The sequence below is a fragment of the Eurytemora carolleeae genome, unplaced genomic scaffold (genome assembly GCF_000591075.1).
Source record: "Eurytemora carolleeae unplaced genomic scaffold, Eaff_2.0 scaffold72, whole genome shotgun sequence".
Lineage (NCBI taxonomy): Eukaryota > Metazoa > Arthropoda > Copepoda > Calanoida > Temoridae > Eurytemora > Eurytemora carolleeae.
The window spans coordinates 411480-437361 of NW_019396031.1; the positions used below are offsets into that span (position 1 = coordinate 411480).

The 25882-nt window shown below is 35.6% G+C and overlaps 7 protein-coding genes across 24 annotated transcripts in view; all 7 read right to left on the reverse strand.

The window, feature by feature from the left end:
- LOC111696694 (uncharacterized) overlaps positions 1-1821 on the reverse strand; it is a 3803-nt gene extending 1982 nt beyond the window's left edge. For both annotated transcript variants that reach the window (XM_023466398.1, XM_023466408.1), the window contains exons 1-5: positions 1716-1821; positions 1430-1588; positions 843-1044; positions 490-597; positions 142-283 (exon numbers count right to left, since the gene is read on the reverse strand). In XM_023466398.1, coding sequence (XP_023322166.1) covers positions 142-283; positions 490-597; positions 843-1044; positions 1430-1588; positions 1716-1796 — 692 coding nt within the window. In that variant the 5' untranslated portion in view covers positions 1797-1821. The remainder of the gene's footprint in view (positions 1-141; positions 284-489; positions 598-842; positions 1045-1429; positions 1589-1715) is intronic.
- Positions 1822-1850: 29 nt separating this feature from the next.
- On the reverse strand, positions 1851-22653 carry LOC111696709 (ubiquitin carboxyl-terminal hydrolase isozyme L3). The gene is made up of 6 exons (XM_023466419.1): positions 22642-22653; positions 6254-6319; positions 6051-6174; positions 4853-5002; positions 4441-4539; positions 1851-2124 (listed from the first exon to the last, which is right to left on the reverse strand). The coding sequence occupies exons 2-6, from the start codon at positions 6313-6315 to the stop codon at positions 1885-1887; spliced, it is 675 nt and encodes a 224-aa protein (XP_023322187.1). The 5' UTR covers positions 6316-6319; positions 22642-22653; the 3' UTR covers positions 1851-1884.
- Positions 6328-10686, reverse strand: LOC111696652 (solute carrier family 40 member 1-like). 7 transcript variants are annotated; one of them, XR_002764136.1, is made up of 4 exons: positions 10524-10686; positions 6816-8732; positions 6597-6632; positions 6329-6484 (listed from the first exon to the last, which is right to left on the reverse strand). XR_002764136.1 is itself a non-coding variant. In XM_023466363.1 (3 exons), the coding sequence occupies exon 2, from the start codon at positions 8515-8517 to the stop codon at positions 6853-6855; it is 1665 nt and encodes a 554-aa protein (XP_023322131.1). In that variant the 5' UTR covers positions 8518-8732; positions 10524-10686; the 3' UTR covers positions 6330-6484; positions 6816-6852. The 7 variants fall into 7 exon arrangements, 4 of the variants coding, with proteins under 4 accessions (XP_023322131.1, XP_023322120.1, XP_023322098.1 ...); XR_002764132.1 differs by having other exon boundaries at positions 6576-6632; XR_002764123.1 differs by having other exon boundaries at positions 6328-6484; positions 6597-8732; positions 10524-10685.
- On the reverse strand, positions 11154-17801 carry LOC111696603 (protein TANC2-like). 8 transcript variants are annotated; one of them, XM_023466300.1, is made up of 5 exons: positions 17625-17801; positions 17101-17324; positions 13978-14093; positions 12006-12424; positions 11154-11684 (listed from the first exon to the last, which is right to left on the reverse strand). In XM_023466300.1, exons 1-4 carry the CDS (start codon positions 17779-17781, stop codon positions 12028-12030), a joined length of 894 nt encoding a protein of 297 aa, XP_023322068.1. In that variant the 5' UTR covers positions 17782-17801; the 3' UTR covers positions 11154-11684; positions 12006-12027. The 8 variants fall into 8 exon arrangements, with proteins under 8 accessions (XP_023322068.1, XP_023322041.1, XP_023322077.1 ...); XM_023466273.1 differs by having other exon boundaries at positions 11161-11700; XM_023466309.1 differs by having other exon boundaries at positions 11161-11706.
- Positions 17700-19934, reverse strand: LOC111696750 (PAXIP1-associated glutamate-rich protein 1-like). The gene is made up of 2 exons (XM_023466477.1): positions 19826-19934; positions 17700-18094 (listed from the first exon to the last, which is right to left on the reverse strand). Exons 1-2 carry the CDS (start codon positions 19908-19910, stop codon positions 17793-17795), a joined length of 387 nt encoding a protein of 128 aa, XP_023322245.1. The 5' UTR covers positions 19911-19934; the 3' UTR covers positions 17700-17792.
- Positions 19952-23768, reverse strand: LOC111696593 (transmembrane protein 201). The gene is made up of 7 exons (XM_023466235.1): positions 23571-23768; positions 22762-22947; positions 22176-22261; positions 20983-21998; positions 20723-20822; positions 20548-20644; positions 19952-20384 (listed from the first exon to the last, which is right to left on the reverse strand). The coding sequence occupies exons 1-7, from the start codon at positions 23682-23684 to the stop codon at positions 20145-20147; spliced, it is 1839 nt and encodes a 612-aa protein (XP_023322003.1). The 5' UTR covers positions 23685-23768; the 3' UTR covers positions 19952-20144.
- Positions 23690-25845, reverse strand: LOC111696719 (sentrin-specific protease 8). Of its 4 annotated transcripts, none has more exons than XM_023466437.1 (5): positions 25360-25845; positions 24274-24544; positions 24063-24163; positions 23871-23963; positions 23690-23812 (listed from the first exon to the last, which is right to left on the reverse strand). In XM_023466437.1, exons 1-5 carry the CDS (start codon positions 25402-25404, stop codon positions 23696-23698), a joined length of 627 nt encoding a protein of 208 aa, XP_023322205.1. In that variant the 5' UTR covers positions 25405-25845; the 3' UTR covers positions 23690-23695. The 4 variants fall into 4 exon arrangements, with proteins under 4 accessions (XP_023322205.1, XP_023322198.1, XP_023322213.1 ...); XM_023466430.1 differs by having other exon boundaries at positions 23871-23958; positions 24058-24163; XM_023466445.1 differs by lacking the exon at positions 23690-23812 and having other exon boundaries at positions 23866-23958.
- Positions 25846-25882: the final 37 nt, after the last annotated feature.

Genomic DNA, 25882 nt, shown 5'->3' on the forward strand with positions numbered 1-25882 from the left:
CCAAAAAATTGGAAGATTTGAACCAAAAATGAAGGCAAGGCCCCCCCCCCCCTACATCAAATGTGCCAACTCCACCATCCCCTTTAAGTCTATTGTGGAACAGATTAGTATGTTCATGGTTTTAAGTTTTAGATCCCGTTCCTTGAACTTCTATCCGTATCTCCCCGGGTTAGGATTGGTCTCTCCCCTCTCCGACCTCGGTCTATCTCCTCCACTACCCGGATACCAGGGTCTACCATCCGGTCCAGACAACTCAGGTTTCCGATAGCATGGCTTATCTTTTCTGTAATAAACATTATCAAAATCTTCAATATATTAAACAGGGCCAATCCGTTTTTCTATATTGTTTCCTTTAAATGGGCAAAAAATTTGAGAATTTTTTCTTTTCCTTTTTTAAACTCAAAACGCCTGTCTTAATACTTTAAATACTTTTTTATTATTAAAACTAACATTTAAAGTAATTAATAAATAAGATAAAAGTTGTCCCACCTAAACTAGTGATGAGCTGAGACATATTCTCACTTGCCAACTTTAAACCATCATCGGAGAGGAGCGGATGAAGATCCTGCTGAGCTCCCAGCTCAAAATGTTTCCGAGCTAAAAACAAAATATTCAATCTTTTTTATTGATTAATTCATAAATTGAAAAAAAGTTTTAAAAAATAGGAGAGAATGAAGAAAATTTGTTTCGTGATTTTAAAAATAAATATATTTTTGTTGTACGGTCAGAAATTAACTATCTTCCTTAAAAGAAAAAAAAGTCAAAGCGAAATGAAAAAGGGCAAGTGGGGTTTTAATTCTATTTAAAACATATAACGGCCGAGTACTGTAATTAAAAATTACCTAAAGCTTCTTGTTGATCCCTAACACTTTCCATCTGCTCAAGACTGTAGGCGGAGTCGAACCCTCTGAGCTCTCCAGTGTTGAACTCCTTGAGGAGCTTGAGCAGACTCTGCTCCATCCTCTGAACCTCTCCATGAGCAGGGAGCTGGGCGGAGGATTTCTGTCTCCGGGTCTCCCTCTTTCTCTGATGATGAGCTAACGTCTAAATAGATTAAATGATAGATTTTAGAATTTAGATAAATGCAACGTCTAAATAGATAAAATGATAAGTTTTAGAATTTAGATGAATGCAATGATAGATTTTAGAATTTAGATAAATGCAACGTCTAAATAGATTAAATGATAGATTTCAGAATTTAGATGAATGTAGAGTCAAATAGATCAAATGATAGATTTTAGAATGTAAATGAATGAACGTCTAAATAGATTTAATGATAAATTTCAGATTTTAGATGAATGTCTAAATAGATGAAATGTTAGGTTTAAGAATTTAGATGAATGCAACATTTTTTTTTCTTAACCAATTGTTTAAAAGTACAGGTATAGAGGTACAAACACTAAAGACAAAAATTGAAAGAATTTCCAACCTTAAGACTATGTTTGCTCCCACTATGAGGAAGACGAGATTCGAGTCTGGTTGGATCCAGGTCTAGCCTAGGACGGGACGGAGAAACTTGCTCCGGAGTTCCAGCCTCAACCTCTATTGCTGGAACCAGAAGAGGAGTAGAGGTCATCATGGCTTGCTCCTAAAATATCATAAACCGTAAACATGAGATTTTAATGACAAAAATGTCATATCTGAATATTAGCTCAGTATTTTACTCGCGTATGCTCGAGAAAACGAAAACTTGATTCTCATATGTTCAAATTTACCTGTACTAAAGGTTGAACCACTGATACAATAGGACTGGACGGAGCAGAATCTCCGAGGAGAGAAACCTTTTCACTATCCATCCTGATCTCCTAAACCAACCCCGTCCTGTTCACAGGCAACTCAGAGCTCCATTCTTCTGAAATGTATCACAGTGTTAAAAGATCTTGTTTACTCCATCTTAGCAGTGAGAGCTAGGACAGTGAAATTAATATTCTCCGGGTCCCGAGACATATACTGTTTACAGGCTCCAGCAGCATCCTTCAAGAAAGTTTCTTTACAAGACAGACCAACGACGACAGGTCCACTCTTCCGACCATCTAATTCATACAGCTGTCCGTCAACATGGACGAAAGTGACGAAATGATAGTCGACACTATCCTCTCGTCCAGGAGCACTAGTCTGACCCTCCTAAACAATTTTCAGTCTTAACTTGCAAGGAAAAGAATAAAAGGGGGCAATGTGCTATTGGGGGAAAGATGGAAAGTTTAAAACTTCAGGCGTGGAGAAATGATACAACTATGAAGAGGTGCAAAACCTATGTTGAGAGATTATTGGGTTCAAGGGAGAGGGAAAATGTAGTTTTTAGAAAGAGGGAAATGCAGTATCTAGGGAGAGAGGGATATGTGGTATCTAGGAAAAGGGTGATTGAAGTGTTTAGGGAGAGGGGGAGATGTAGTGTAAGATCTAAGGATGTTGATATGACTATTGTTCAGGTTGATTCACTAGATGAAGAGCTATGAGACTCTGCGAGTGTTAATGAAGAAGTTATTCGTTCCCATGATAATCTAATATAAAAACGTCTTATCTTGAATCTGAAAATTTTACCTAAGAAACCTATATTTTGGACACTTTTAACTGAGAACAAGAGTTTTATATAAACTGTCAAGTCTTAGATTTTATATGAAAAGCTTAGCCTAGAATATTTAATGGACTTTATGTTTCAGAACATAATGGGATAGGTTTTATTTATTAAAACAAATATCCTGTTAGCTCCAGGTTGTGCGCTCAAGGTTTATTAAACATCTAAATACTTGTCTTATGATGTCCAACGAACACAACTCTATTTTAAATTGAGAAATCTATCGATGTTTATAAAAGTGAACCCAGATAATAGTCTCGTACCACCACCTGTTCTACCCAAACTCTGAACTATAAATATAAAAAGGTAATTAATTGAGAACTTTCAGTTAATCTGACTTGGAATTCTAAGAAATTATTTATCTTTAGATAACCTTCCTGATCAAACCTCCTCCGTACACCTGGTTATATTTCCCAGGATAGAAGGACCTAGCTGTATCCGACGAGATGCTCCGCTGATCTTCTCCTAACTACATAGCCTCCGCCAATTTTATTGGCAAACTTTACATGTTTAGAACTAATGATTCTTTTGATATTTATAGAATACATTTATCTAACCGTGACTGATATTATGTTTTTTCAGTTTCACGGCTTAGAGCTCTTGTTCTTGTGGTTTGCTGGTGAAAGATGTATGTATCTCTTTATGTTAATAGCATGAATACCTGTGGCTCTCAGGTATTGATATTCTTGGTCTATCCTAGAATTTGAAAATGGCAATGTATGTAGTGTTTAAGTAGAGGGGGAAATGAAGTATTTAGGAAGGAGGGAAATGTAATTTGGAAAGAGAGGGAAATGTTGAATCTATGGAGCGGGCAAAATGTAGTATCTAGGGAGAAGGGGAAATGTAGTTTCTAGAAGGGAAAGTGTAGTTTCTAGAAGGGGAAATGTAGTTTCTAGAAGGGGAAGTGTAGTTTCTAGAAGGGGAAATGTAGTTTCTAGATGGGGAAATGTAGCGTCTACAGAAAGTGGAATATGTTGTATCTAGAGACAGGAGAGAATGTAGTATCTAGGGAGAGGGAGAAATGTAGTTTCCAGAAGGGGAAATGTAGCATCTAGAGAAAGGGGGAAATGTGGCATCTAGAGAGAGGGGAACATGTAATATCTATGGACAGGAGGGAATATAGTATCTAGGGAGAGGGGAAAATGTAGCATCTAAAGAGATGGGGAAATATTGCATCTAGAGAAGAGGGTGAAATGTGGCATCTAGAGAGAGAGGAATATGTAGTATCTATGGACAGGAGGGAATATAGTATCTAGGGAGAGGGGGAAATGTAGCTAAAGAGATGGGGAAATATGGCATCTAGAGAGAGGGGAATATGTAGTAGCTATGGACAGGAGGGAATATAGTATCTAGAGAGATGGGGATATGTAGCATGTAGAGAAGAGGGGGGAATGTTGCATCTAGAGGGAGGGGAATATGTAGTATCTAGGGACAGGAGGCAATGTTGCATCTAGGGACAGGGGGAAATGTAGTTTCCAGAAGGGGAAATGTAGCATCTAGAGATGGGGGGAATTGTGGCATCTAGAGAGAGGGGAACATGTAATATCTAGGGACAGGAGAGAATGTAGTATCTAGGGAGAGGGGGAAATGTAGCAGCTAGAGAGAGGGGGAAATATGGCATCTAGAGAGGGGAATATGTAGTATCTAAGGACAGGAGGGAATGTAGTATCCAGAGAGATGGGGAAATGTAGCATCTAGAGAGAGGGGGAAATATGGCATCTAGAGAGGGGAATATGTAGTATCTAGGGACAGGAGGGAATGTAGCAACTAGAGAAGAGGGGGAAATGTTGCATCTAGAGAGAGGAGAAAATGTGGTATCTTAGGAGAAGGGGAGATTGAAAATATAGGAAGTTTAGAATAATTTCCTTTGCAGCATCGTCGTGTTGTTGACAAATTGCGTCATCAGCTTCTAGTAGTTCAGCTCTTTTCTCAGGACTCTTATCATCACTGTCTGTCAGATACTCCTGGTAAAAAAAAAAACTTAGGTCAGAAAATTAATTATTTCCCCTTTTTTGAAAGCATTAAATAACATGATAATTTAAGAAACTTATTATCTTAAAATAAACTTAAAGATTCAAGAGGACGCATTAAAATACATCCCAAGAGTCTAGAGATGGACATCATTTTCGTTAACGACCAAACTTTTGCAGAAAAATCGAAAGAAATCTTGAAATGAAGTGTCGTTTAGAAAATCAACGAACAATTTCAATCGTTCAGAGAAAGGACAAAAAACAGTTTTACACGTTCACGTTCGTTTTTGAACTATTTATGAAATACCTTGAGTGCACCTTCTTTGAGTTTTATACTATCAGTATTATTTGCTACGGAGTGAAGAAGCGCCACTGTTCCACAGGCGTTGCTAATAGTTTGCTTCATGTAGAATACTTTACTTGAGATCTGTTCAGGGTCGGAGCCTGGTGTCTGCTCCTAAAACAATTTCAAATCAAATAACAATTTTTGGGGTTGAATCGAAGTAGTTATACATTTATACCCTACAAAACTTATTACTTAATTATTAAGCATAGTACAATTAATATTTTCTCGAGGAAAATAAATTCCTTTATTTATCTTAATCCTTCTTATCTATATATAAATTTGGCTTGTCTGTCTGTTTGTTTGTCTGTCTGTTTGTATCCAATAAACGTCAAAACGGCTGAACCGATCGGGCCCAAATTTTTTGTGGGACATCTAGGGACCCCAGGGAAGGTTTATGAATGATCAAAATTTCAAATATTTGTCTCCATCGAAATTCGATCTTCATTAAATTTTTGAAAATTTTGAATATCCACGAAATTTTTTGTGAAAATCCGCGAATTATTTTTGTTTTGTTTTACGATGTACACAAAGAGAACATGTTCACAATTAATTTAGAAGAGGCTAGTTATTAATATTATTTAATTTAAACAATCACTTTTAGATAATTGTAATTTAAATAACATCCCATCTAAAAACTTTTCATAAACATACATTAAATTTATAATTTAAAAAAAAATTTAATTAAATATAAAATAACATTTCAATAAATCCTTAAACTTGACCCTGCAAAATTAGTCCTGCTTGAGATTTAAGAGATCCTCAATTTTAAAGAGATAAAATGTCCGATTCACAGAATAGTAATAATATTGTACACTATAAACCTTTATCTGATCACTAAGATGGAAGAGATCGTCGTTTTCTGAGCTTAAGAAGTTTTTATTATCACTTCTTATCCATTGTTTCTGCAGCAAGAAATCCAGAAGTTGAAATTGAAAATAAATATTTTTTTTTTAATATCATGGATGTCTGATTCAGTCTAAAATATAAAAAGTTTTCAAGATTTCCGTTGCAAATCCGACATGCCATTTTCCTAAAAATGGGGAGCGATCACTTGTAATTACATCTACAGTCATTTTAAAGTAATAATACCTTGTGAATAGTTATTAAATACTGTTAAGGAACCAATAGAAATTGTGTTCAAATTCTGAACTGCACTGACCTGTTTATCATTGATAGGGAAGAGGAGAAGGAGAGCAAGGACGGGTTGAGGAAGCATCTGGAGGAGTTCATCATCTAATCCAAACACATCATTTATCTCCCATTCCTCGGGGACTCCAACCTTTCTAAAAACTTCTTTGTCAACCAAACTTTCAACCAAATAATTTTAAAAAGTTTGGTTAAATGGTTTTAATTATCGTTTACCTAAGAAAACTGTTCATAACGTCAGGGTTTGATTCGATTGGAAGCCATCTTTCTGTCGACATTTTTCTTAAACATAATTAATGGTGAAGAACATAAGAACATTTTTCTTAAGTTTTACATAAACAACATTTATATAGTATATATCTGAATATGGCATCGAATAATTGACACATTTTTCACTCTATCGTTAAATTTACCGGTATATGTTAGAAATCACAATAATAATGACAACTATGCAAGTGCAACGTATTTGTATGAATATGTGGTTAATAATAAATCTAAAGAAAACTTATTTTAACCGGGATTCAAACAAATACAAAACAAATCGAGGGTAATTTTATACTTTGTTTTACATAATAAGTTTGGTTGATACGAAACACTGAAGTGTGGTTTACAAGGACCCATATTGGTTGAATTTAATTGGTAAAGAAATATTTTAAATGTTTGTTTGACACGAATATCAATTGTAAATTTATGTAGTTTAATAAATGCTTTGTTACAAGGAAGTTACTGAAGGAAGAATCTAAGTGGTTTAATATATATATAGGTCCTTGTATTTTACATGATTACAAGTTTTTAAAATTTTAAGTTTTTGAATATCAGGGATTGCGTTGAGTAGTGTTGGACGGAGAAGGTTCGGGTTCAAGTGTATCCGTAGTCGTGTATTCTCCCTGACAACAGAGCTTTTTCTTCTGGAACCCGTAGAGAATGAGCAGCAAAGCACCCGAAGTGATGAAGGTGTAGGAGATTAGGATAAGAAACCCAAAGGTGCGCGGGTTCGGGAGGAACAGCACACACACAAACTTGATCAGGTTCATGGAAGAATTGAGCGAGGTCTGAACTCCTCCGATGATTCCTCTCCGGTTCTCCTCAACGTTTTCTTGGAGAATCTGGGTAATTGACAGATCTGTGACCCAGAGACCGAACCTCGCGAGCATGATTCCTAATAACATGACTCCGACTGAGATAAAATTTGCATACCCCATGGTAACTGAACAGTCTCTAATCTTAACATCCGTAGAGTTAAACTCCAAGCTCGAGTTGACCGGAATATTTGTCCAGCTCCATGTAGGATCGAACACAGAACCCGGGAGCCAAATTGATATAACGCAGAATGAGAGGCTGAACAACAGTAGACTCATCCCAATAACTCCAGATTTCTCCAAGCCTAACTTACTCCGAAGGGCTGGGAAAGTTCTACTACCCGCTATGCCAATGAGCCCAGATATAGCAACTAGAATTCCAAGAACCCATTCTTCAACACACTGGAGCAGACTGTAGCTCCAGGTAATATTATCGAAACCTAGAACTGTCATATAAAGAAAAGAAAGCGCGAGGCCAGCATTTCTAATGTCATGCGTCATGTAGATCGACCAACCTTTTAAGGAACTTTTAACTAGTGTTTGAATCCAACTCTCCTTCTTTACGTCGGTTTTAACCGGAGCTTTCCGTCCCAGTTCCGTGTACTCTTTATATATAGAGACAAGAAGAACATATTCCAATATCACTGATAAAACGTTCCATATCCCAATAACTGCAGCGGCAATGACGTATGAAGCGTAGGAGAACAGTAAACCGGCCAGGATTGGAGCAAATGTTTGACAGGATAGATCTATGGTTCTAAAGTTGGCGTTTAGTTCCGCTAGTTTATGATCATCTTCTCCAGCAATAACAACAATCCAATCCTTCTCCGCAACAATCCTTGAACCATGAGAAGCAAGGTTTGCAATAAGAGCTGTAACCATAATTACCGCAGCAACCACTTGTGGCAACCAATCTTTATGTTCACTGTCAATGATAGTTTCCCTGAAGAAGAAAAATCCTCCTAAAAGAACACAATCAAACATGACGCTTACATTCTGTACAAGGAGAAGAATCTGCGCAGCTTTCAATCTCTCCGTCCTGTCTATCCAGTTTCCAACCGAGGCTAAGAAGAGTATATCACAAAGGGACATGGCTAGACCGTATCCTGCCACTAGCATCAGGTTTGTTGGCTGGATCTTGAACAAGAAAAGTCCGTAACCAAAAGCCCATAATCTGTCACCCCAGGCAGTAAGCATTCTTGAAGTGTAAAGTTTCCAGACGTTTCGTTTGGTCGGAGCAATTTCTTGTCCAACAGAGATATTTTCAAGAATACAAGGGACGGTTTCATTTTCAGTCTCATCATTCACTTTCATGGTCTCAGTTTTCACCCCATTTAATAGCTCCGACTCAAGCCCACCGTGCTCAACAGTGTCACCGGATTTTAACCCGTTCTGCTCCATCTTTCCTCCCTTGGAAAGGATTGGAGGATCCGTATTCCGCTCGGAATGACTGGATCAACGGGGTTAAATTATTCTCAGGGAGTAGAGTTGAGTAGGAGAGTAGACCCCGGCGCGTTCCAAGTATCTTCAGTCCTCACAGTTAGGTTGCATTCTCTCCGTATATCCAAATTATATAGTAATGATCCGACACCAAACCTCGATAGAAGCTTTCCTTTCTGTAAAATAAAAATAAATATAGTGGGTCACCCTAAACATGATAATATAAATGCTCATTACTCAATTATTTTTCCAAATAGTCAAACCTACTCAAAAATTTCACAAATTCTACCCCCAAGAAAAATGATGGGAAATGAATTCCAAGAAACAATATACTCCTGGACTGACAAATATAATCAATCCCGGTGCCATTTATGCTGTTTAAAAGGCATTATTTTAGGGATTATTATGCATTGCAATATAAATATTAAAAAACTATATCTTTTTAGTTCTCGAATTTGGTGAAGGAAATCAAAACGAAATCTGGGGGGGGGGGAAGAATAAAAAATTAATAAAAAAATTATATACACCCCTGATTCAAAATCTATCCTAACTTCATAAAAATCATAAAACAATCCCAAAACAAATTTCGCAAAATTAATGACATTTGTAAATTCTTGTTTTTAAAACATATTCTGGTTTTGAGACAATTACTCGAATTCACAATTTGCAAGCATTTACGCACCTACGAAACAAAACAAGATTTTTCGATAAGGGAAAATTGAAACAAAATAGAAAACAAAAAATATTGTTTTTTTTTAGTATAAAAATCCTTATTGTATATTATCAGGGGCGTAGGAGGAGGGCCGGCCCCCCCCCCCCACCCATGTAAAAAACACTTTCAAATCTCACTTTTGCCCTTTACTAAAACAGTTTCATTAAAAAGGCTTTAATCAATGCTGCCTCCAGTGTAAATATATCTTTGATATCATTATTTATAATTATACAATATGTATAGTTTCTATGAAAATGTAGATATTTTTTAAGAAACGTTTCCATCTCTATTTTTCACCCATCTAAGCTTACACCACAGCATTAAGAGGAAGTGTCTGATGAGTCCATTTAAGAAAATTACAAAAAAAATTAATTAACACTTGTTATATGGAAGTGTTTTCTGTGTATATGATCGAATAGTTTACATACGTTAAAAAAGGCACAGGACAAAAAAATTGTGACCCCCCCCCCCTACACAAATGCTCTCGTACGCCCCTGAATATTATCGAGAAATTACAATTAAATATTAACTTGTTCTTACAATATATAGACCTCACTAGAAATCCGGGAAATGTTTATTTAGAATGCGGGAAATGAAATCAACTTTATTCTCTTTTTTAACAAATAAAATAGGGAAATTAAGATTTTAGAAATAATTTAGCACCCTTCATAAGATATACTTTACTTTTAGTGATTTATTTTGTAAGTTATGAAAGTGAGTTTTGTTTTGAGGATTTTACTCAAAAACGGGAAGTGGGTTTTGTCTCGAAAACGCGACAATATGATTCAAATTCAGGATATGTTTGGAAATGGAAAACCTGACATTGTATTTTATATAAAAAGAACTCCTTTTATAATTTTAATTTCAGAAATTAGTTTTAAATTGGGAATTATTGTCCTCATCATGTTTAATAAAATGTTGGTTATAGTTTTAATTTTCGATTTTTACTCTCGATATGGGTCGGGATCCTAGAACCCAGTCTATCAAGGAGTTGAGTCTTTGCCACAAACTTTGATTTTTAAATACCTATATCTTTGGAACCAAATGTCGTAAACCTTTCATATTTCAAACTTATATTTTTTTATCTAACAGAAGTCAGTTTGAAATGTAATAGGTCTACGACATTGGAATTTTTTTTCATAAAGCATAAAATCAATTTAGAAAAATGTAAATTTAATAGTTATAGAAATTGTTAATTCATTCTTACTACCGTGTATTTGACCGATAAATGAGATAACAGTTAATACTCCCTTACCTACACAACTTCACATCTATATCACTATTCCAAGGATTCCAAGTATAAACGTAGCTTTGACCATTTTTTACATATTTAAATCTAACATATCCAGCAATTTAATGAGAACACTTTTTCAAAACATCAATGATAAAATAATTTCTATTTTGGTATTGCAAGTGGCGGTTAATGCCGAATATTACACTGTAAACACACACGGGGAATGGAAATGGAAATGGGTTCCCTATAAATGAGAATCCTTTTCCGACTTTCAAGGATATCCCTTTCCATAATTTCAGAATATGATTCCTTTTCATCCCGGAAATCATTTTCTTAATTTAGGAAAGAATATTCTGTCATTATCGGAAATTGATTCTGTATTTTATGTATTAGAACTCAATTCCGATATAAAAAGAATATAATTCTAAAATAAAAAAACGATTCCGAAATTCGCGGAATTTAATTCTAAGTAAACGGAACGGAACTCATCCCTGAATCAGATCCAAGATGGCCAGTACAGCTGATTTTTCGGTCGGTGATACATCTTTTAATTCCTAGACTATATTTAAAAGAATCTTTAAACTTTTAAGCTAATTAAATTACTGTTTGCAAGATCGGTTTGGATAACAAATCAACACTTCAAGTCACTGGTACGATATAAATTCAAAATTTATTGCGGGTATGTTTGATAATATAACGAAATATATGAAATCTTTTTTTTTGTACGAGTAATGCATGGAATATCATCGGCATTCTACCTGCAGTTTCGCTTACGGGTTACTCAAAATTTTAAAATAGTTTTAAGCCAGCTCTGCACTTCATCTATTCATAATTAAAATAATATACCTTTTATTGTACTTTCTCAGAAATACGTTTGCATTTATCTTATAAGACAAACAAAGTCAGGTTTGTATTTACCGTGTCTTGAAAAACATTTCCCTAACAACGGGATTTTAAGATACTTTATTGTTTCTGAGAGCAACTAAGTTTAAATAGGATTTCACAATACAAAGTTTTCGCGCATTATTATCTTTTAAGACGATAATTATATAAAACTACTTTTATAGAAAATCAATAATTTAAAATAGTAGATATTTACTTAAACTAAAAAGAACAAAATTTATTTAGCACAGAGAAAAGTTATGGGCTTATTAAAGCTGAGTTGAAAGTAATGTTAAGAATCAGGATCAAATAGATTCTAGTACAATAGATGGCAACGTAGACTTTGTACACTCTCAGTACAGCTGTATTCTTACATCACAAGTGTCAACTTAGTTGTTGTGTCCGACAAAATTATTAATAATAGTGATAATTTTAGAATGAAGTGCTTATCTAACAGTAAATTAAGTGAAATTTTATGTGTTCTTCATTTTCTGTTTTTACACTTTTATTTAATCTTGGAAAACATGTCAACAAAAATGAGAAAATGTCTTTTTCCTTGTTTTATTGACACTTGTGACGTCCTGTATAATTGGTCCATTTCTCTGTTGCCAACTTTTGTACTTGATAATCTATTTGATCAGGATTAAAGACGAGATATCTCCGTAGCTGATGACAGAACGTCCTTTATATCTTGTACAGATGTATCTACAACATCCCTTGTAGCATTCTTCAGATATAGAACAGACAGTTCTAAAATACGATCCGTCACTTCACGGAGTTCAGTCATAGTTTCACGGGATACTTTTAGAACCAAACCGTCCCCATCTAGGACTTGACCCGAGTAGGGCAGTAAGGGATACTCTGTGTACGGAGCTAGATTATCCTCAGGACGGTTTCCATCTCTCCGATCTTGGATACGTTCTCTTTCTCGGAGAAGTTGAATGATTAAGCCATGTGGATCGGTGAGAAGGTTTCTAGGTTCTTCTCCGATCATCTCCAGGTCCTCACAGAGCTCTCTGTATTTCCGAGATAACACTCTCCTTAACAAAGCATGACTAGTTAGACTAGAATAATCAGTAGATGTGTGAATATGTTGCATGACTTTGACTTAATTTAACTAGTAAAACTTAATAAAATTACTATTTCCTATAATAAATAAGTTTGGTGATAATTGACTGCGCGAAGGAAATTTAACTCTACTTTTTCAATCGAAGGGGTTACGCATAACGAACAATTTGTGCACAAAGTACTTAAATATTTATTAGATTAATTATTGACCCTTGAAATAAAACCAATTGTTCTACTATATAAAACGTTAATTGTCTTCGTCCCATCTTTCTAATAATTTGTCAGAAAAATCTGCCAAATTAATTTCTTTTAAATAGGACAAAATGCATGTTGAGCAGACCTTATTGTTAACAAATACCGTCTGCTGTTCATAATTTCCCCTTGAAAATGAAAGGTTAAATGTGAAAAACCAATATGGTGGCCTTTTTCAGTTCCAACCGACTTCAGTGGACTTTAGTTCCAAAACGGTATTCTGGACAATTTCTAAGACTCAGTGTTAGAAATGGGCCAAATCGCGGTTTGGAACTGATGTCCCCTGAACTTAAAGATCAATTAGCTCATATTCTACTATTTCTATGATGCCAAATTAAGTGTTTATTGTCCTTAATTGCTATTGTCATTAAATTATATTTTCACCGAATTGTATCAAGTTCACGAAGGATCAGGGTTGGCATAAAAAACCAGCCCAAAAAAAACGACCCAAAAAACACACTTGTTAGTTGACTTTTCTGGGTTTTTATATGATTCTAAGTATACTTATATGATAAAAGCCTATTATCGCAACATTATTATTATTCATAACTATTAAGTCCACCTATTGCTTAAATAGTCCTAATATTATTAATTGGTATGTATTTTAGTAGGTTTTAACAACTTTCAAATTGAAAACCCCAAAAAACCAATAAACTCGAAAAAAAACCACTGACACTGGGCTGGTTTTTTTAACCGGAGTTTTTCCCAACCCTGAAAATGATAAGTCTTTAGAGACGATTGTACGAAATATCTTTAGTCCGTTTTCTTGCATTCATTATACTGTGCTTAATAGGGGGGGGGGGGGCATAAAACGTATTACTCTTAGGAAAATTTAAACAGTGTTTCAACATAACTTAGAATTGTCGTAGGAGGCTGTTTTTTTGCATGCACACTCAGAATTATGTATATTACATGCATTTTTTGGTTTTGAAGGAATCAGAGCAAAAGTGCGCGCGCGCGCTTTTTGTGAACAAATGCGACTTTTATGACAGTAAATCAATGTTAACTTCATTAATTGCACTTGAACATTTTTCCTGACACTCTTGAAACAAATATGCGCTAAAAAAATTCACCTCCAAAAGCTTAATTGTCCGCGCGCGCACGCAATAAAAGAAAATATCTTTGAATACTTGTGTGCTAAGTTTGGCCTATCAAAACCATCAAAATATTCAATTCAATGCAGAAACCACACATAAAACTTCAAATCGTCATATTTTTAGAGTTTTGAGTCGTCTTTACAGTCTCATCCTCTGTGGGTAACAGTGCAGTTTACCTATATGATGATAAAAGTTGCTGCGCAGTACTGACGAGGATAATTTTCCAGGCAGCCTTCAGTCTGCTGGCGGAACCGGTCAGAGCATACGAAGCAGAACTTAAGCTTGAGCTTATCTAAACCATATTTGAAAATTTAAAATAATCAATTTGGCATTTTGACCATAAGTACAGTCGTCGTAGTCGTATACGTCAATTCAATGAAAAAAACTTTCGATTTCAATTTTTATTTCTACTAAGCTTTAAAACAGCATGGATAGTGGATACACATAAACATTGAAACAAACAGAACCTTTCAATTAAAAAATTCTCTTTGTTTACTTGGAAACATGTAATTGGAAAAACGTCTGTAAGAAATCAAAACGTAAATAAAAAAGTAGTCTTTATTGTATTGAAATAAACGCCGACCACTGTATTAGAATGAATCTTTTAAAAATGTGAAACAGGAATTCCGAAATATTTCCATTTTACCGCTTATGTACTGTAGACAAAAATAAAAACTTCATAAGCTTCTAGGTAAATTAATGAAAAACACAGGAGAAAAGCATATTTCCTTAAAACATTTTTATTTAACTATAGAAATTATACATATTTAATATTAATACATCACAGTCTTACAGATATTTCGTCTATTTTATCAAATACTATTAATCTTATAATTAATTAACAATTAACATTTGTTTACATATTTAATATAACTCTCAATCTAGCATATTGTTGAAGTAAGCTGTTATTATATTTTTCATTTATGCAATATATATTTTAGGCCTACCATATGAGTATATGATTGATTTTGTTAACATTATGCGATAACCAAAACATTTTTCAGTTTAAAATGGGCAAAAACCGAAGTTAAAATGTTAAAATTCTATATAGATTAAATAGATTCAAACCAATAATGACTAAATCTAATTATATCTAATGTTCTACTTAAGTCACAGCTACGAGGATATTTTCAGTCTATATTTACACTTGATCCAAGCACTAAGTTTAGCAAGGATAAGCTCTCATGTCCACTGTATCTGGAGAATTTGATCTTCTTCCTGGCTTTCTTTAAATCATCTCGGTCCACCTTGAACTTGAGAAACAGATATTTTCTGTCAAAATTGGATAAAAAATCACAATTCTGATTAAACAGATCACATTTAGCTAGATGATGAACGAACTCAAGAACTGAGGAGGATCCGTGGATATTCTGAGTGTAGAGGTGCTTAATGAACAGATTGTGCCCGGGTTTGATATTGAACCTGTGTTCCTTCAAGAGCCATAGCTTCAACTCTCGACTCAGGAACATTAACGTTCCATCAGATCTGGTAATCAGGAGATCTTTTATTTTACTGTACTCATCCTTTACTGTTTGGAAACTGATATCTGTCTCCAGGATGGCGTAAACCTGTGGAAGGGAGATAGGTTTTGGAGAGGATAAAACTACGCTAAGGATGTTGGATACAATACTTCGGTAGGAAACTGAGCATGGGAATCTAATACTGAGGATGAGATGAAAAGCCTCGTTCAGGTTCCGAGGTACTTGTGATAAGGATTCAGACCTCAGCGTGAGGTTGCCAATCTGAATTAGCTCCAGGATTAACTCGGCATAGAGAAATGAACCCTGAGCGTGCATAAGGATAAACTGAACTAGTTTAGCAAGGAGCATGTTTGCCTTCTTCGGGTTGGAATGAGTTATATTGGAAAGGATGCTTTCTGACGAAAATATTTTGGTTTCGATGAACACTTGTAAATCATTTTGCAATCCTAGACTTTTCTCTATGTGCAAGTCAATATAGGGCAGGTGCATCAGATGAGTCAGGTCTACTCTATTGCTTCGATGAGAAACCACAAGTTTCAGCCAAGCAGGAAATCTGAGGATATTTCTACTTAGAAAATCTGAGATAGAATTTATCTTGATTAGATCCTGATTCTCGTTGTCCAACCCGTCAATAAGTATCAGTGCTCTTTCTAAGCTTATCTTGTCCTGTCTAAACAAAGACCTCAAAGGATCAAGAACTCCTTGCTCAAACCCAACCTGAGGATTTTGTCTTAAACTGCTCATGGTTAACATAGATTGGAGATGGAAATCTGTGCTGAGTAGATCCATGTAAGCTTTGAGAGCAGGATGTTGGGAGAGCTGAGCTGCCAGGGAATGGATAAATCTGGCCAGGTCTAAGGTTGTAGGATCGTCCTGGATGAGGAAATGATATCCAACCACACTAGAGGAAAATATGGAGCAGTCAGACTGAACTCCAAAAAAGCTTCTCTGTACCAGGTCCAGAATAATAGAGGTCTTTCCGGTCCCAGATTCTCCGGAGAGGACCACACCCCGGTTCTCCAGGAGCTGTTCATCGATGTTTTCCAGAACCTCCACTCTCCTCATCATCTTCTTCGTTACTGGGACCTCGAAATACAGGGGTCGAAGACGTAGAATTCCATCTATACTGTGTTTTCCATGTTTTACCGGTGTTGAAAACGAGTCATCAAATTGAGAAATGGCCGAGTCAGAAAAACCGGAATCATTAACACATAATCGATCACTTATGTTCGTCACAACACTTCCGGAATCGAAATCGGAATTTTTATCTTTTGTGAAAACGTTTTGTGATTCTCTGGCTTTGTCCTCCATCAAAACTTTCCGGATTCGCTTAATACTGGACCCAGCACATTTAGGTAGAGTATTGTTTTCGAGCAATTCCGAGATTTTTTTATTTATTTTGCTCGAAGTTCGACCCATGTCCCCGGGCTGTAGATTATATTTTGTAACTGTTCAACTATGTATGTGCTTCCTGCTTGAATGTTCTAGATATACTAAGGCTTGTTCGGAATATAATCCATGTTTTGCAGGATTTCACCATCCTTGATGACGTCATAATACTCCAATCATACCCTCGGCCTCATACTTACACATTTCATCATGTGGAAATCAAAACTTTAGGAATTCATAGATATTTATTCTCAAGGTTACTTCTGGACCAAATGGATTTATGGCGCATCGTGCCTTTCAACATAAGGTTTAGAAAAGTCTGGTTTTACAAATAATTTTATTGAATAATTCGTCTAATAGACACAGTGGCATATAAATACCCNTTTTATTAAAATTTATAAAATAAAAAAATATCTTATAAGAGTCTACCTGACTGACTTCTGAAGTTTGAATGAGCGGAGCTGGGATGAGCCTGGAGAGATAATCTTGAACAATCTCCTCTCTCCGTCCTGCTTCACTCTTCTCAACAACCTCGTCGACAAGTTCTTCTAGTAGCTCGTGAACCAGCTCCTCGGAACTCTGCTCTGGATACCGGAACCTTGTCAAGGATAAAGAACTTGCCAGATTTCCATTTTCCCAAACTACGTTGCTCTCTAAAAATTAATATATATTAAAGACCTTAAGCCACGAATTTTGAAAAAACATCCCTGACAATTGTCATAAGATAATTTCAATAACCTTTCAGGCAAAAGATTCCTTTAAGTGGTTCGCTCAAGACCGGTTAAGAGGGCCCAGGTTAACTAACGAACACTATTCAGGGCAATAAAACTTAATATTTTTCCTAATTTTCAATACAACGTTTCTTTTAAATAGGCTCTTTGCAAACAAACAGACATCCAACAAGACTTTAAAAATCTAAATATTTTTTTGCTTATAAAATAATGGTCTGATACCTAATGATAATGCGTCAATGTTTCTTCTAAGGTTTCTTTCTGTTTCGTCACTGTATGAAACATTCGTCTGATTGGTATAGTTCACAATATTACTTGATGAATCGTATTTTATACTGTCAATAATAACGCAGGATCTACGCTTGTTTAGTTTGTCCATTCTTTTCTAGATTAGGAGGAAGAAGATTTGGTCGGAGTATCATCACTTTCACTCATATCCATCTCCTCCAGCTGACGGTGTCTCTTCATGTTGGAAAGAACATTCCCGAAGGATGTCGTCAATTTCCGAGCCGAGCCCTTCAGCTCAGAGTTAGGATTTCGTCGCTGAGGGGTCACCACACCGCCGCCAAAATCTTCGGCGTCGAAATCAAAATCTTTGTTCTCAACCTCCTGCTCAGAGGGGTCGGTCTCCTCCGTGCTTACAACAGCTTCGGGCGTGGGAGGACGTCGCCCTGGATTTTTCCACTTAAGCTCTGAAATATTAAAATTTAAGTTTTGACGATATAAAAAATTATCTGAAGAGGAAACTGCACAATTAAGACATCTTTTTACAGATTAACTCATGAGCTAAATGGATCTTGAGTAAACAATATTATGTTCATTTGATAAGTATTTGTTATCATTATCTATGTTTAAGCAACGCACAGATAAAGTATTACATTCTGTCCACATTGTTGTCCTCAAGCTGGAATACCAAAGTAAAGCGTACAATCAACTGTAAACATAAGAACATTTTGCTTTCTTTTAGATTTTATCTTATCTAATGAGAACCGTTAGAAACAGTGAACAGTAAACACAGATTAAATGCAATTTTTAGAAAATAGACCTAAAATTAATCGACCATTACGTTTCAATAAATGTAAAATTTCCTAAATATTCATCGGATGCTAGTTCATACCTCATTGAATCAATCCGTTAGTTCTATTGTTTGGACAAGAAAGAGATAATAAATTCAATGAACATATTTCTTGATATTTATATCAGGGCCGGGGTTACATTCTTACTTACTGAGGAGGGATAAAATAAAAATTTGACCAAACTACAGGCAAGAATAAAAAATTAAATATACATGTTTGAAAGGAGAGGAAGAAGAAAGAAAAAAATGTGTCAATAATAAAAAGAAAACTTCCCTTTTGCTTGAATTATCTTCTGTTGAAGTTTATTAAAAATCAAAAGAGGGAAATTCAGTTTTGATTCAATTATGTTCCCTCAAGTTTCCTGGAAAGTCAAGTGAAGATAATTCGGCTTGATTTTAACCCATCACAATTGTCTTGGAAAAAAAGATTTAAAAGAAGGTCAAAGAATTTTCTTCCCCAGAAGTTCCCAAAGAATGTAGCGAGTGCAGGCTTTAAAGGGAGTGACCGGCAATGTATGGGGGTTGAACTGAGTATGTAGTGTTGTGGACAAATTCTCTAAGTTTCATTTCAGACATAAAAACTTTTCAGGATGTATAGTTACTGAGTTTGAGCGCAAAGTCGACGTTCAAAATCATGAATTTGGGTGGGTACGTTTTCAGAATCCGGCATACAGTAAACTAATCAGATGTTTAGGAACATATTTCTCAAAAGAAACTTGTCAATAAATCGAAGTTAGAAAAAATTATTTCCTTTTTCATCATTATATTGAATTTTATATTTTAAATGAATTTGTTCGCAGATCTCTTCACATTCTACAAATGTCACCTTTTTAATAAAAATTCCAGAAAATTTTTGTGATTATAGAGATTAATAATTGAATAAGATTACTTATTTTCGACGATAAGAGTTAATTTTTCATCTCAACCTGTTTCTTAACAACTAATTAGTTTACTGTTTACATTTTTTGTCGTCGTTATTTAATAATTAAAAAAAATTCTAAAACGTATCCACCCAAAAGTAAGATTTAAAACGTCGACTTTGCACTCAAACTCAGGATTTACAGATCTTTAAAAAGTTTTATACGTGTCAAATGAATTCTAAAGAATTTGTCCACACATTGCATAAGTTTAACTACCTTACATAGCCGGTCTGTCCCTTTAAAATATAAATTTTCCTGTATAGAAATGTATTTAGTTGTGAATTCAAATTCGCGGGGCGCGTAGGAGCGCTGAAAAATCACGGAAGAAAAATAGGCTTATTATAAATTAAGGGGGGCAATCAACGTTCCGTAATAATATACGATCTTGTAATATTTTCCGGCAACAAGGAATCCTTTTGAACGCTTACCTAGTGTTTCTCCTTTCTCTAACTTCTCAAACAACTCGATAATTTTCTCCGGGTTGGGGGTATACGGTGTAAACTCGTCCTTCATTTTAGCAACAAAACATCATCTGAAGATAAAATGTGAAGAAAGAAAAAAATATATATTTATTTTAAATTAATAGGATTTTTTTCAGACAACATTCAACATAGATTTAAACATCAAAAAATCATTAAATGATACAACATGTTTAACAAAAATAAATATATAAATATTTAGATCAAGCTCGAAACTACGAGACTTCTATTCTGAATGTAGAGGTACAGGAATGAGTACAGGATGAAATTAAGTAAGAACATAGATGTACAGCACGGCCAAGTTAACTGCTAAACTTGCTCCGAGTAGAATACCCAAGGGTGTGATTGTTATTGTTAAACTCCATTGATCCAACGGAGATTTTTCTTTGTCCGGAGTTGAACTCGGGATTTTATCCTGTAGGATGGGAGATGATTGAGCCACGGGTTTACTCGTGTTGAACCGAACCTGGGAGCTCCGATCCACGCTCCTGTCTGATAAATCATCATCCTGCGGAAAAAATTCAAAATCTGGACTTTTCATAAGTTAAAAATTCTACAAAGCCAATTAAGTTTTGCTGGAAATTAGATTGAACTATTTTAACATTAGAAGTATTTTAGCTTTTAAGTAAATGTCACAATTTTTGTGAATGAAAAAAAATCACTTTGTTTACCAAAGTAGAACGGCGACGGGTGATGAATTTCTCCGGTCTAAGCTGAGTCATGTTGGTGGGTTCAACTCTCCGCATGGGTTCAGAAAACACGGAAAATCTGCGAAATAAACACGTTAGAAAGCTTTTAATCATGAATACTTTTTTATGAATATTCGTTCCTAATTTTTGTTCTAACCTGTCACAGTCTCCGTAGATAGATTGAACAGGAGAGTTGGGTAGGGATACGTAGTTCTGGGGAGGAGATATCAGGGAGAAATTATGAACTGAGGGAGCAACTAAAAATAATACAGTAAATGATGGGTAACTAAGTTAAATGCTTGACTTGTGTCGCCTGAGTAAGTTTGAAACTATGTTTTTTTTAAAATAAACTAATAATAATAAAAATAATCGATGAATTATCATTAAGTGGAAATGAAATGTATTTTTGTTACTGACCCGAGGCAGAAACAAATCCCGAGGATTGACTTGATGATCTAGAGATAGGTTCTCCAAATACTTGTGTTGTGGGCGGAGTCCAATATCCGCCAGCGACCCAGCTAGTCAACCTGGAGGGGCGGAGGACAGGGCGAGACGGTGCAAACCTAATCCCACTCCTGTTCTCCGGAGTATAGAGTCGAGGAGAGAAGTGACAAGAACGGACGGAGGTCGGTCTTACTGCTTCCTCCTCACCTAGAGTTAAACTGGAGATATCATAATCTTTAACATTCTCAGTCACAAACTCATGGTTAAGCGAGTTGGTATCTCCGGAGCGGAGAAGAGGGGAACTCATCCTAGATGGTGAGAGAAGGTTGGAGGCAGTCTGGAAAAGGAAACTAGGACTTGGACTCAGCAGTTTAGTTTTCGGTGTGAATTCGGAGATGCTAGTGTTACTTCCCCCTTCTCCGGAGTCCGTCGTGGATTCTGTCTCGATAAACCTACAGCTCATGGTGTCAACTACAGGTCGCCGACTCACAGGTTTTTTGGATTTGGGTTGTTTGACTGGAACTACGGTAATAAGGAAACCGCACAAACATGCTATAGTAAGTTGGATCTCGTGGCTTAGGTTCAAGAGTAAGCAAAGCATTGGAAGAAATCCAACTACAGAGACAATCTTGATTCTTAGTAATATGAGAGATGTTAACGCAAGGATGTAAACTAGAAAACTGTGGATTGAGTATGAATTTGATTGTATCGAACTACTGATAGCTCCGAGACTATGCTGAAGCTGAAGTGGGAGGAAGTTTGAATATTCTCTGCTTAAAGCAGGGTTCAGCAGAACAAAAAACAGGAGCATAGACAACAACACTTGACTGTCACAAAGATAATTGAGGATCGGAGATATCCTGGTAGATTCAGAGTACAGAGAACTGAGACGACTTGTTTCTAGTTTATGCTCAATGATCCCAGGAGCTAGTTTGTTGTCCTGCTCCAGTAGCTTTGAAGTTAGAACTTCTTCACATCCAGCACACAACCTTAAAACAAAATATTGAAGACAAAGAAAATGTTTTTTTTAAATATCTCAAAGGATGTCTTAAAAGAATTTGGATCTTTAAAAAAGAACAACAATTTAGTTATTTCTTCTTTTAACTCACTGAACGATCTTTTCCTTAAAATACTTGCTTAATTTTATATTAATCCTCAGTTGTTACCTATAAACTCTCTCTAAATGCAACCTATAATCCTCAAGTTCAGATCCTTCTCCAGGAAAACTAGCCAGCTGGGAGATCTTCAGTTCCTAAAAATTTTCATGATTTTCAAAGATTGGTCAGAAGTAAGAATAGAATTTAAGTTGCAAATTTTTTTGGAGCTTTTTCTATTTATCTTTTGGTATTCGCTTCATTTATCGAGTGAGATGTCCGATTCACAACAGTACCCTTTAAACCTTTATTTAAGTAACAATAAGGAAGACAAGACAAAAACATTTTTTATCCAGAAAGATCTGACAATTTTCTTCATTGGCTGAACCTGCTGAATCACCTTTGCAGAGAATCCACAATTAACAAAATCAATTTAAAAACTAGGATATAAAACACAAGTTCCGTTGTAAACCGGACATGTCACATTATAAATAGAGGTTCACTTTATCTGCCAGCTTTAGTCTTCACATTACCCAACCCCTTTTAGAACGACTTTTTTTAACTGTTAGCCATTTTGGAAATTGATTAAGAATTGCTATGCTCAAGAGGAAAAAAATAAGAATTATTATCATTCATAAACTTATGACAGTATATGTACCTGATTCAAGTTGCATGATTTACAAAACCCATTCTCCGCATCCTTTCTCTCCTTCATGTTCTTTACAAACGTCTGTAAGATGGATTGTATGTGATGAACAGGTTTATTATAATCGCCATCCTCGTTAAATCCGTTGTATTGATCACACCTGGAGCAGGTCCAACTATTTCTCTGCTCAAAAGGGACCTGGAGAAAAAACTGATTATTTATCGAACCGCAGAATGAATTTTAACACACACAATCAATCAATCACAGTTTTAGATATAATACAGGGTGCCCCATTAAACATGGCAATTCAGTGACGAAATCGATATAGTCTTTTTAAATAATTCTTTGATTTAGTATAATGATACCTACTTGAGAAAGTTGTAATCTGTAAGAGTTTCGTCTGCTATATTCACATTTTGTTTGTTAATATTTTGACTGCATACGGTTGTACTTAGTAAAACAAGAAAAATGCAGTATACAAACAGAGTAAACTTAATTGTCCGTCTTCACTGTTCATCTTGCGGAGACATTATAGACACATATTGACAGTCATTTACCCTTTTGAAAAAATAAACTCTAGCAGACATAATAATATTATGGCTTTTGAAATGAGGTATTACAATGCTAATTCATAACAAAGACGATATCGAATTCGTCACTGAATTCCCATGTTTTTTGGGACACCCTGTAATCTAACAGGAGATTAAATTACTAAATCGAGGAAGTGATATGCCAGGTGTTTAAAAAAAATATGGGCGTTACTTTTGATTTAAGTTTTCTATATACAAGATCGTCGATATTGATTTGATCCTCTTACTGACCTTCGAATCAACGTCACAGAAATGGCAATTCACAGTATATTTAAAATAAGGTCTGGCCAGCCTGTAGGTCACCGCACCAGCCACAGCTACCGTCCCCGCCGCTACAACTGCCATTTTCACTGAAATTAACTCCGCAATGCTAATATTAAATCATGTAAGTATTGACGAAAACTGTTTACACTCTCTTCGCTTAAAATCGGGACGGATTCAACGGATTTGTGAGCTATAAAGTGATCTGTTATATTCTCCAGGTTCCAGGACAGATATCTCCTAGAGTAGGAATAGTAACAGTTCTGTTATATTCTCCAGGTTTCTGAGTAGAAATACTCCGCAATCATATCCGTTCTTCTGCTGAAGACACGAGGATTCGATTACACGGACTTCATCTCTTAGCAATAATCCTTTCTTATTCTAAAAGTTTGTATTCTGCAATAAATATTTATGATGTAAAATAAAACAGATATAAGATTTGTAACAAAGATTATTCCTAACTGTAAGTTTGCCCAAGTTCTTGGCTAAACCTTCAGCTTCGGTTTTGTTGAAACTAGAAGCAGAATCAAAATGATAGAACTTCTCTCCACTCTTACAGTAAACTAAAATCTCAACACTGATCCATGTTGAAACTAAATTTCAAAAAACCTAACGCACCAAAGACGATTAATTTTGAATTATAATCACTTTAAAAGGGACTGTTAAGATTTTCCTAGTAGGCTCCAATGACTCCCACCTGCAACCTCAGGATTATTTAAACTGTTCACAGGAAAGAGAACAAGATCTTTAGTTGAAAACCCCAGAGGTTCAAGAATCCCGGGAACTTCTGTTTTGTCAACTAATTTTATAATCTGACCAACTTCCGCCCCAACTAGAAGAATCTCCGGGTTGGTTTTATACTTCTCCTCCTGCAAGTACTCCAGATAGAACCCGATTAACTGGTCGTTGATCCATCCTTTCGACAACAACAACTCCAGATCAGACTAGAAATTTCTTCGTTTTTTAATGCGATACTTCAAGATAAAGCACATTGGAAAATATAAGACGTCCAGGAAACATTTGAACCGACGGTACGTGCCGATGGCTGAGATGTTGGGTATATAATTCTGGACAATTTGAGGTTAGGGGTCCGTCCTAGTGAACGATTTTCGGACTCCCCTCCCCTCCCTCCTATCAATTTTTTACATGACTTATTATTTTTTTATTATTATTTTAGGTGAGGTGGGGAAGACTTCACTGCAGATTTTATCAATTTTGTACATGACTTCATTAATTTTAGTATTTATTTGTATTTATTTAGGGTTACGTTAGGTTAAGACACTTTCTGGGCCGAGCGCTGCGGCTAGGACAGGCTAGGGGGCCGAGCGCTATGGCCACATGGTCAATTATATCCATTTATTTATTATTATTTAGGGTTAGGTTAGGTTAAGACAATTTCTGGGACGAGCGCTGCGGCTAGGACAGGCTATTATTTATTTAGGGTTACGTTAGGTTAAGACACTTTTTGGGCCGAGCGCTGCAGCTAGGACAGGCTAGGGGGCCGAGAGCTGCGGCCAGTACTTACTTTATGTCAATTATATCCATGTCTAACAAAAGATCCATGAACAAAATTGATAGGAGGGGGGGAGAGGGTCCAAAAATCGTTCTCTAGGAATATACCGAAGTAAGACATTGGTTTTCTGAAGACTAAATGTGCAAGAGTTAAAATTTGAATTAACTAATTCTAGTCTTTATAAATAAATGATTAGATGGTTAATGATCAGCAAAATATTCTGATTAAACGCTTAAAAAAAATTTCCTGTCGGATTAGTGCGTCTCCATAACTAAGCAATATGCTGCTCATATTTTTTACTCTGAAGGGACAACATTGATATACAACGTTAAAAAATTGTTCACGCACAGTTAAACTTGATAAACTTCACTGTAAATTGGTGATCGTTTACTTACACGTTATTCACTTTTAAATAATCAAAACAAAACAAAAACTAGTTAATTCATAACAGCCAAGTCATAACTATACAAATCCAAATAAACAAAGTTTAAAAACCCTTTCGTAAATATTATTCTTTAAAACTAGATAAGATACCGGTTTTTTCTTGTTTCAGAGTACACGTGAACTCCCCCCCCCCCCCCAACTGCTGCTGCTATGGCGGGAATCGATATATTTACATCTAAGGTGGGTTTCATCAAAATCGACTTACTAGTTCAAACTAATATAATTTCGACCTCTTAGTGATAAACTAATTCTTCATAAGATACAAATCATTGATTATAAATCACAGAAGAAACGCCCAGACGAAAAAAAAGGTGTGGTCGGAAGA

Coding starts and splice junctions, on each gene's coding strand:
- LOC111696709 (XM_023466419.1), bottom strand. CDS start 6,315: ATGTCGACAGAAAGATGGCTTCCAATCGAATCAAACCCTGACGTTATG. Junction 6,175..6,253: donor GTTATGAACAGTTTTCTTAG/GTAAACGATAAT, acceptor AGAAGTTTTTAG/AAAGGTTGGAGTCCCCGAGG. Junction 4,540..4,852: donor TCAAAGAAGGTGCACTCAAG/GTATTTCATAAA, acceptor TTTTTTTACCAG/GAGTATCTGACAGACAGTGA.
- LOC111696652 (XM_023466363.1), bottom strand. CDS start 8,517: ATGGAGCAGAACGGGTTAAAATCCGGTGACACTGTTGAGCACGGTGGG.
- LOC111696603 (XM_023466247.1), bottom strand. CDS start 16,701: ATGGGTCGAACTTCGAGCAAAATAAATAAAAAAATCTCGGAATTGCTC.
- LOC111696750 (XM_023466477.1), bottom strand. CDS start 19,910: ATGAAGGACGAGTTTACACCGTATACCCCCAACCCGGAGAAAATTATC. Junction 18,095..19,825: donor AGAGAAAGGAGAAACACTAG/GTAAGCGTTCAA, acceptor TTAATATTTCAG/AGCTTAAGTGGAAAAATCCA.
- LOC111696593 (XM_023466235.1), bottom strand. CDS start 23,684: ATGGCAGTTGTAGCGGCGGGGACGGTAGCTGTGGCTGGTGCGGTGACC. Junction 22,262..22,761: donor AATCATGCAACTTGAATCAG/GTACATATACTG, acceptor GAAAATTTTTAG/GAACTGAAGATCTCCCAGCT. Junction 20,645..20,722: donor ATCTACGGAGACTGTGACAG/GTTAGAACAAAA, acceptor TTTATTTCGCAG/ATTTTCCGTGTTTTCTGAAC.
- LOC111696719 (XM_023466437.1), bottom strand. CDS start 25,404: ATGAGCAGCATATTGCTTAGTTATGGAGACGCACTAATCCGACAG. Junction 24,164..24,273: donor GAGTCATTGGAGCCTACTAG/GAAAATCTTAAC, acceptor TTGAGATTTTAG/TTTACTGTAAGAGTGGAGAG. Junction 23,813..23,870: donor TACTCAGAAACCTGGAGAAT/ATAACAGAACTG, acceptor AACCTGGAGAAT/ATAACAGATCACTTTATAGC.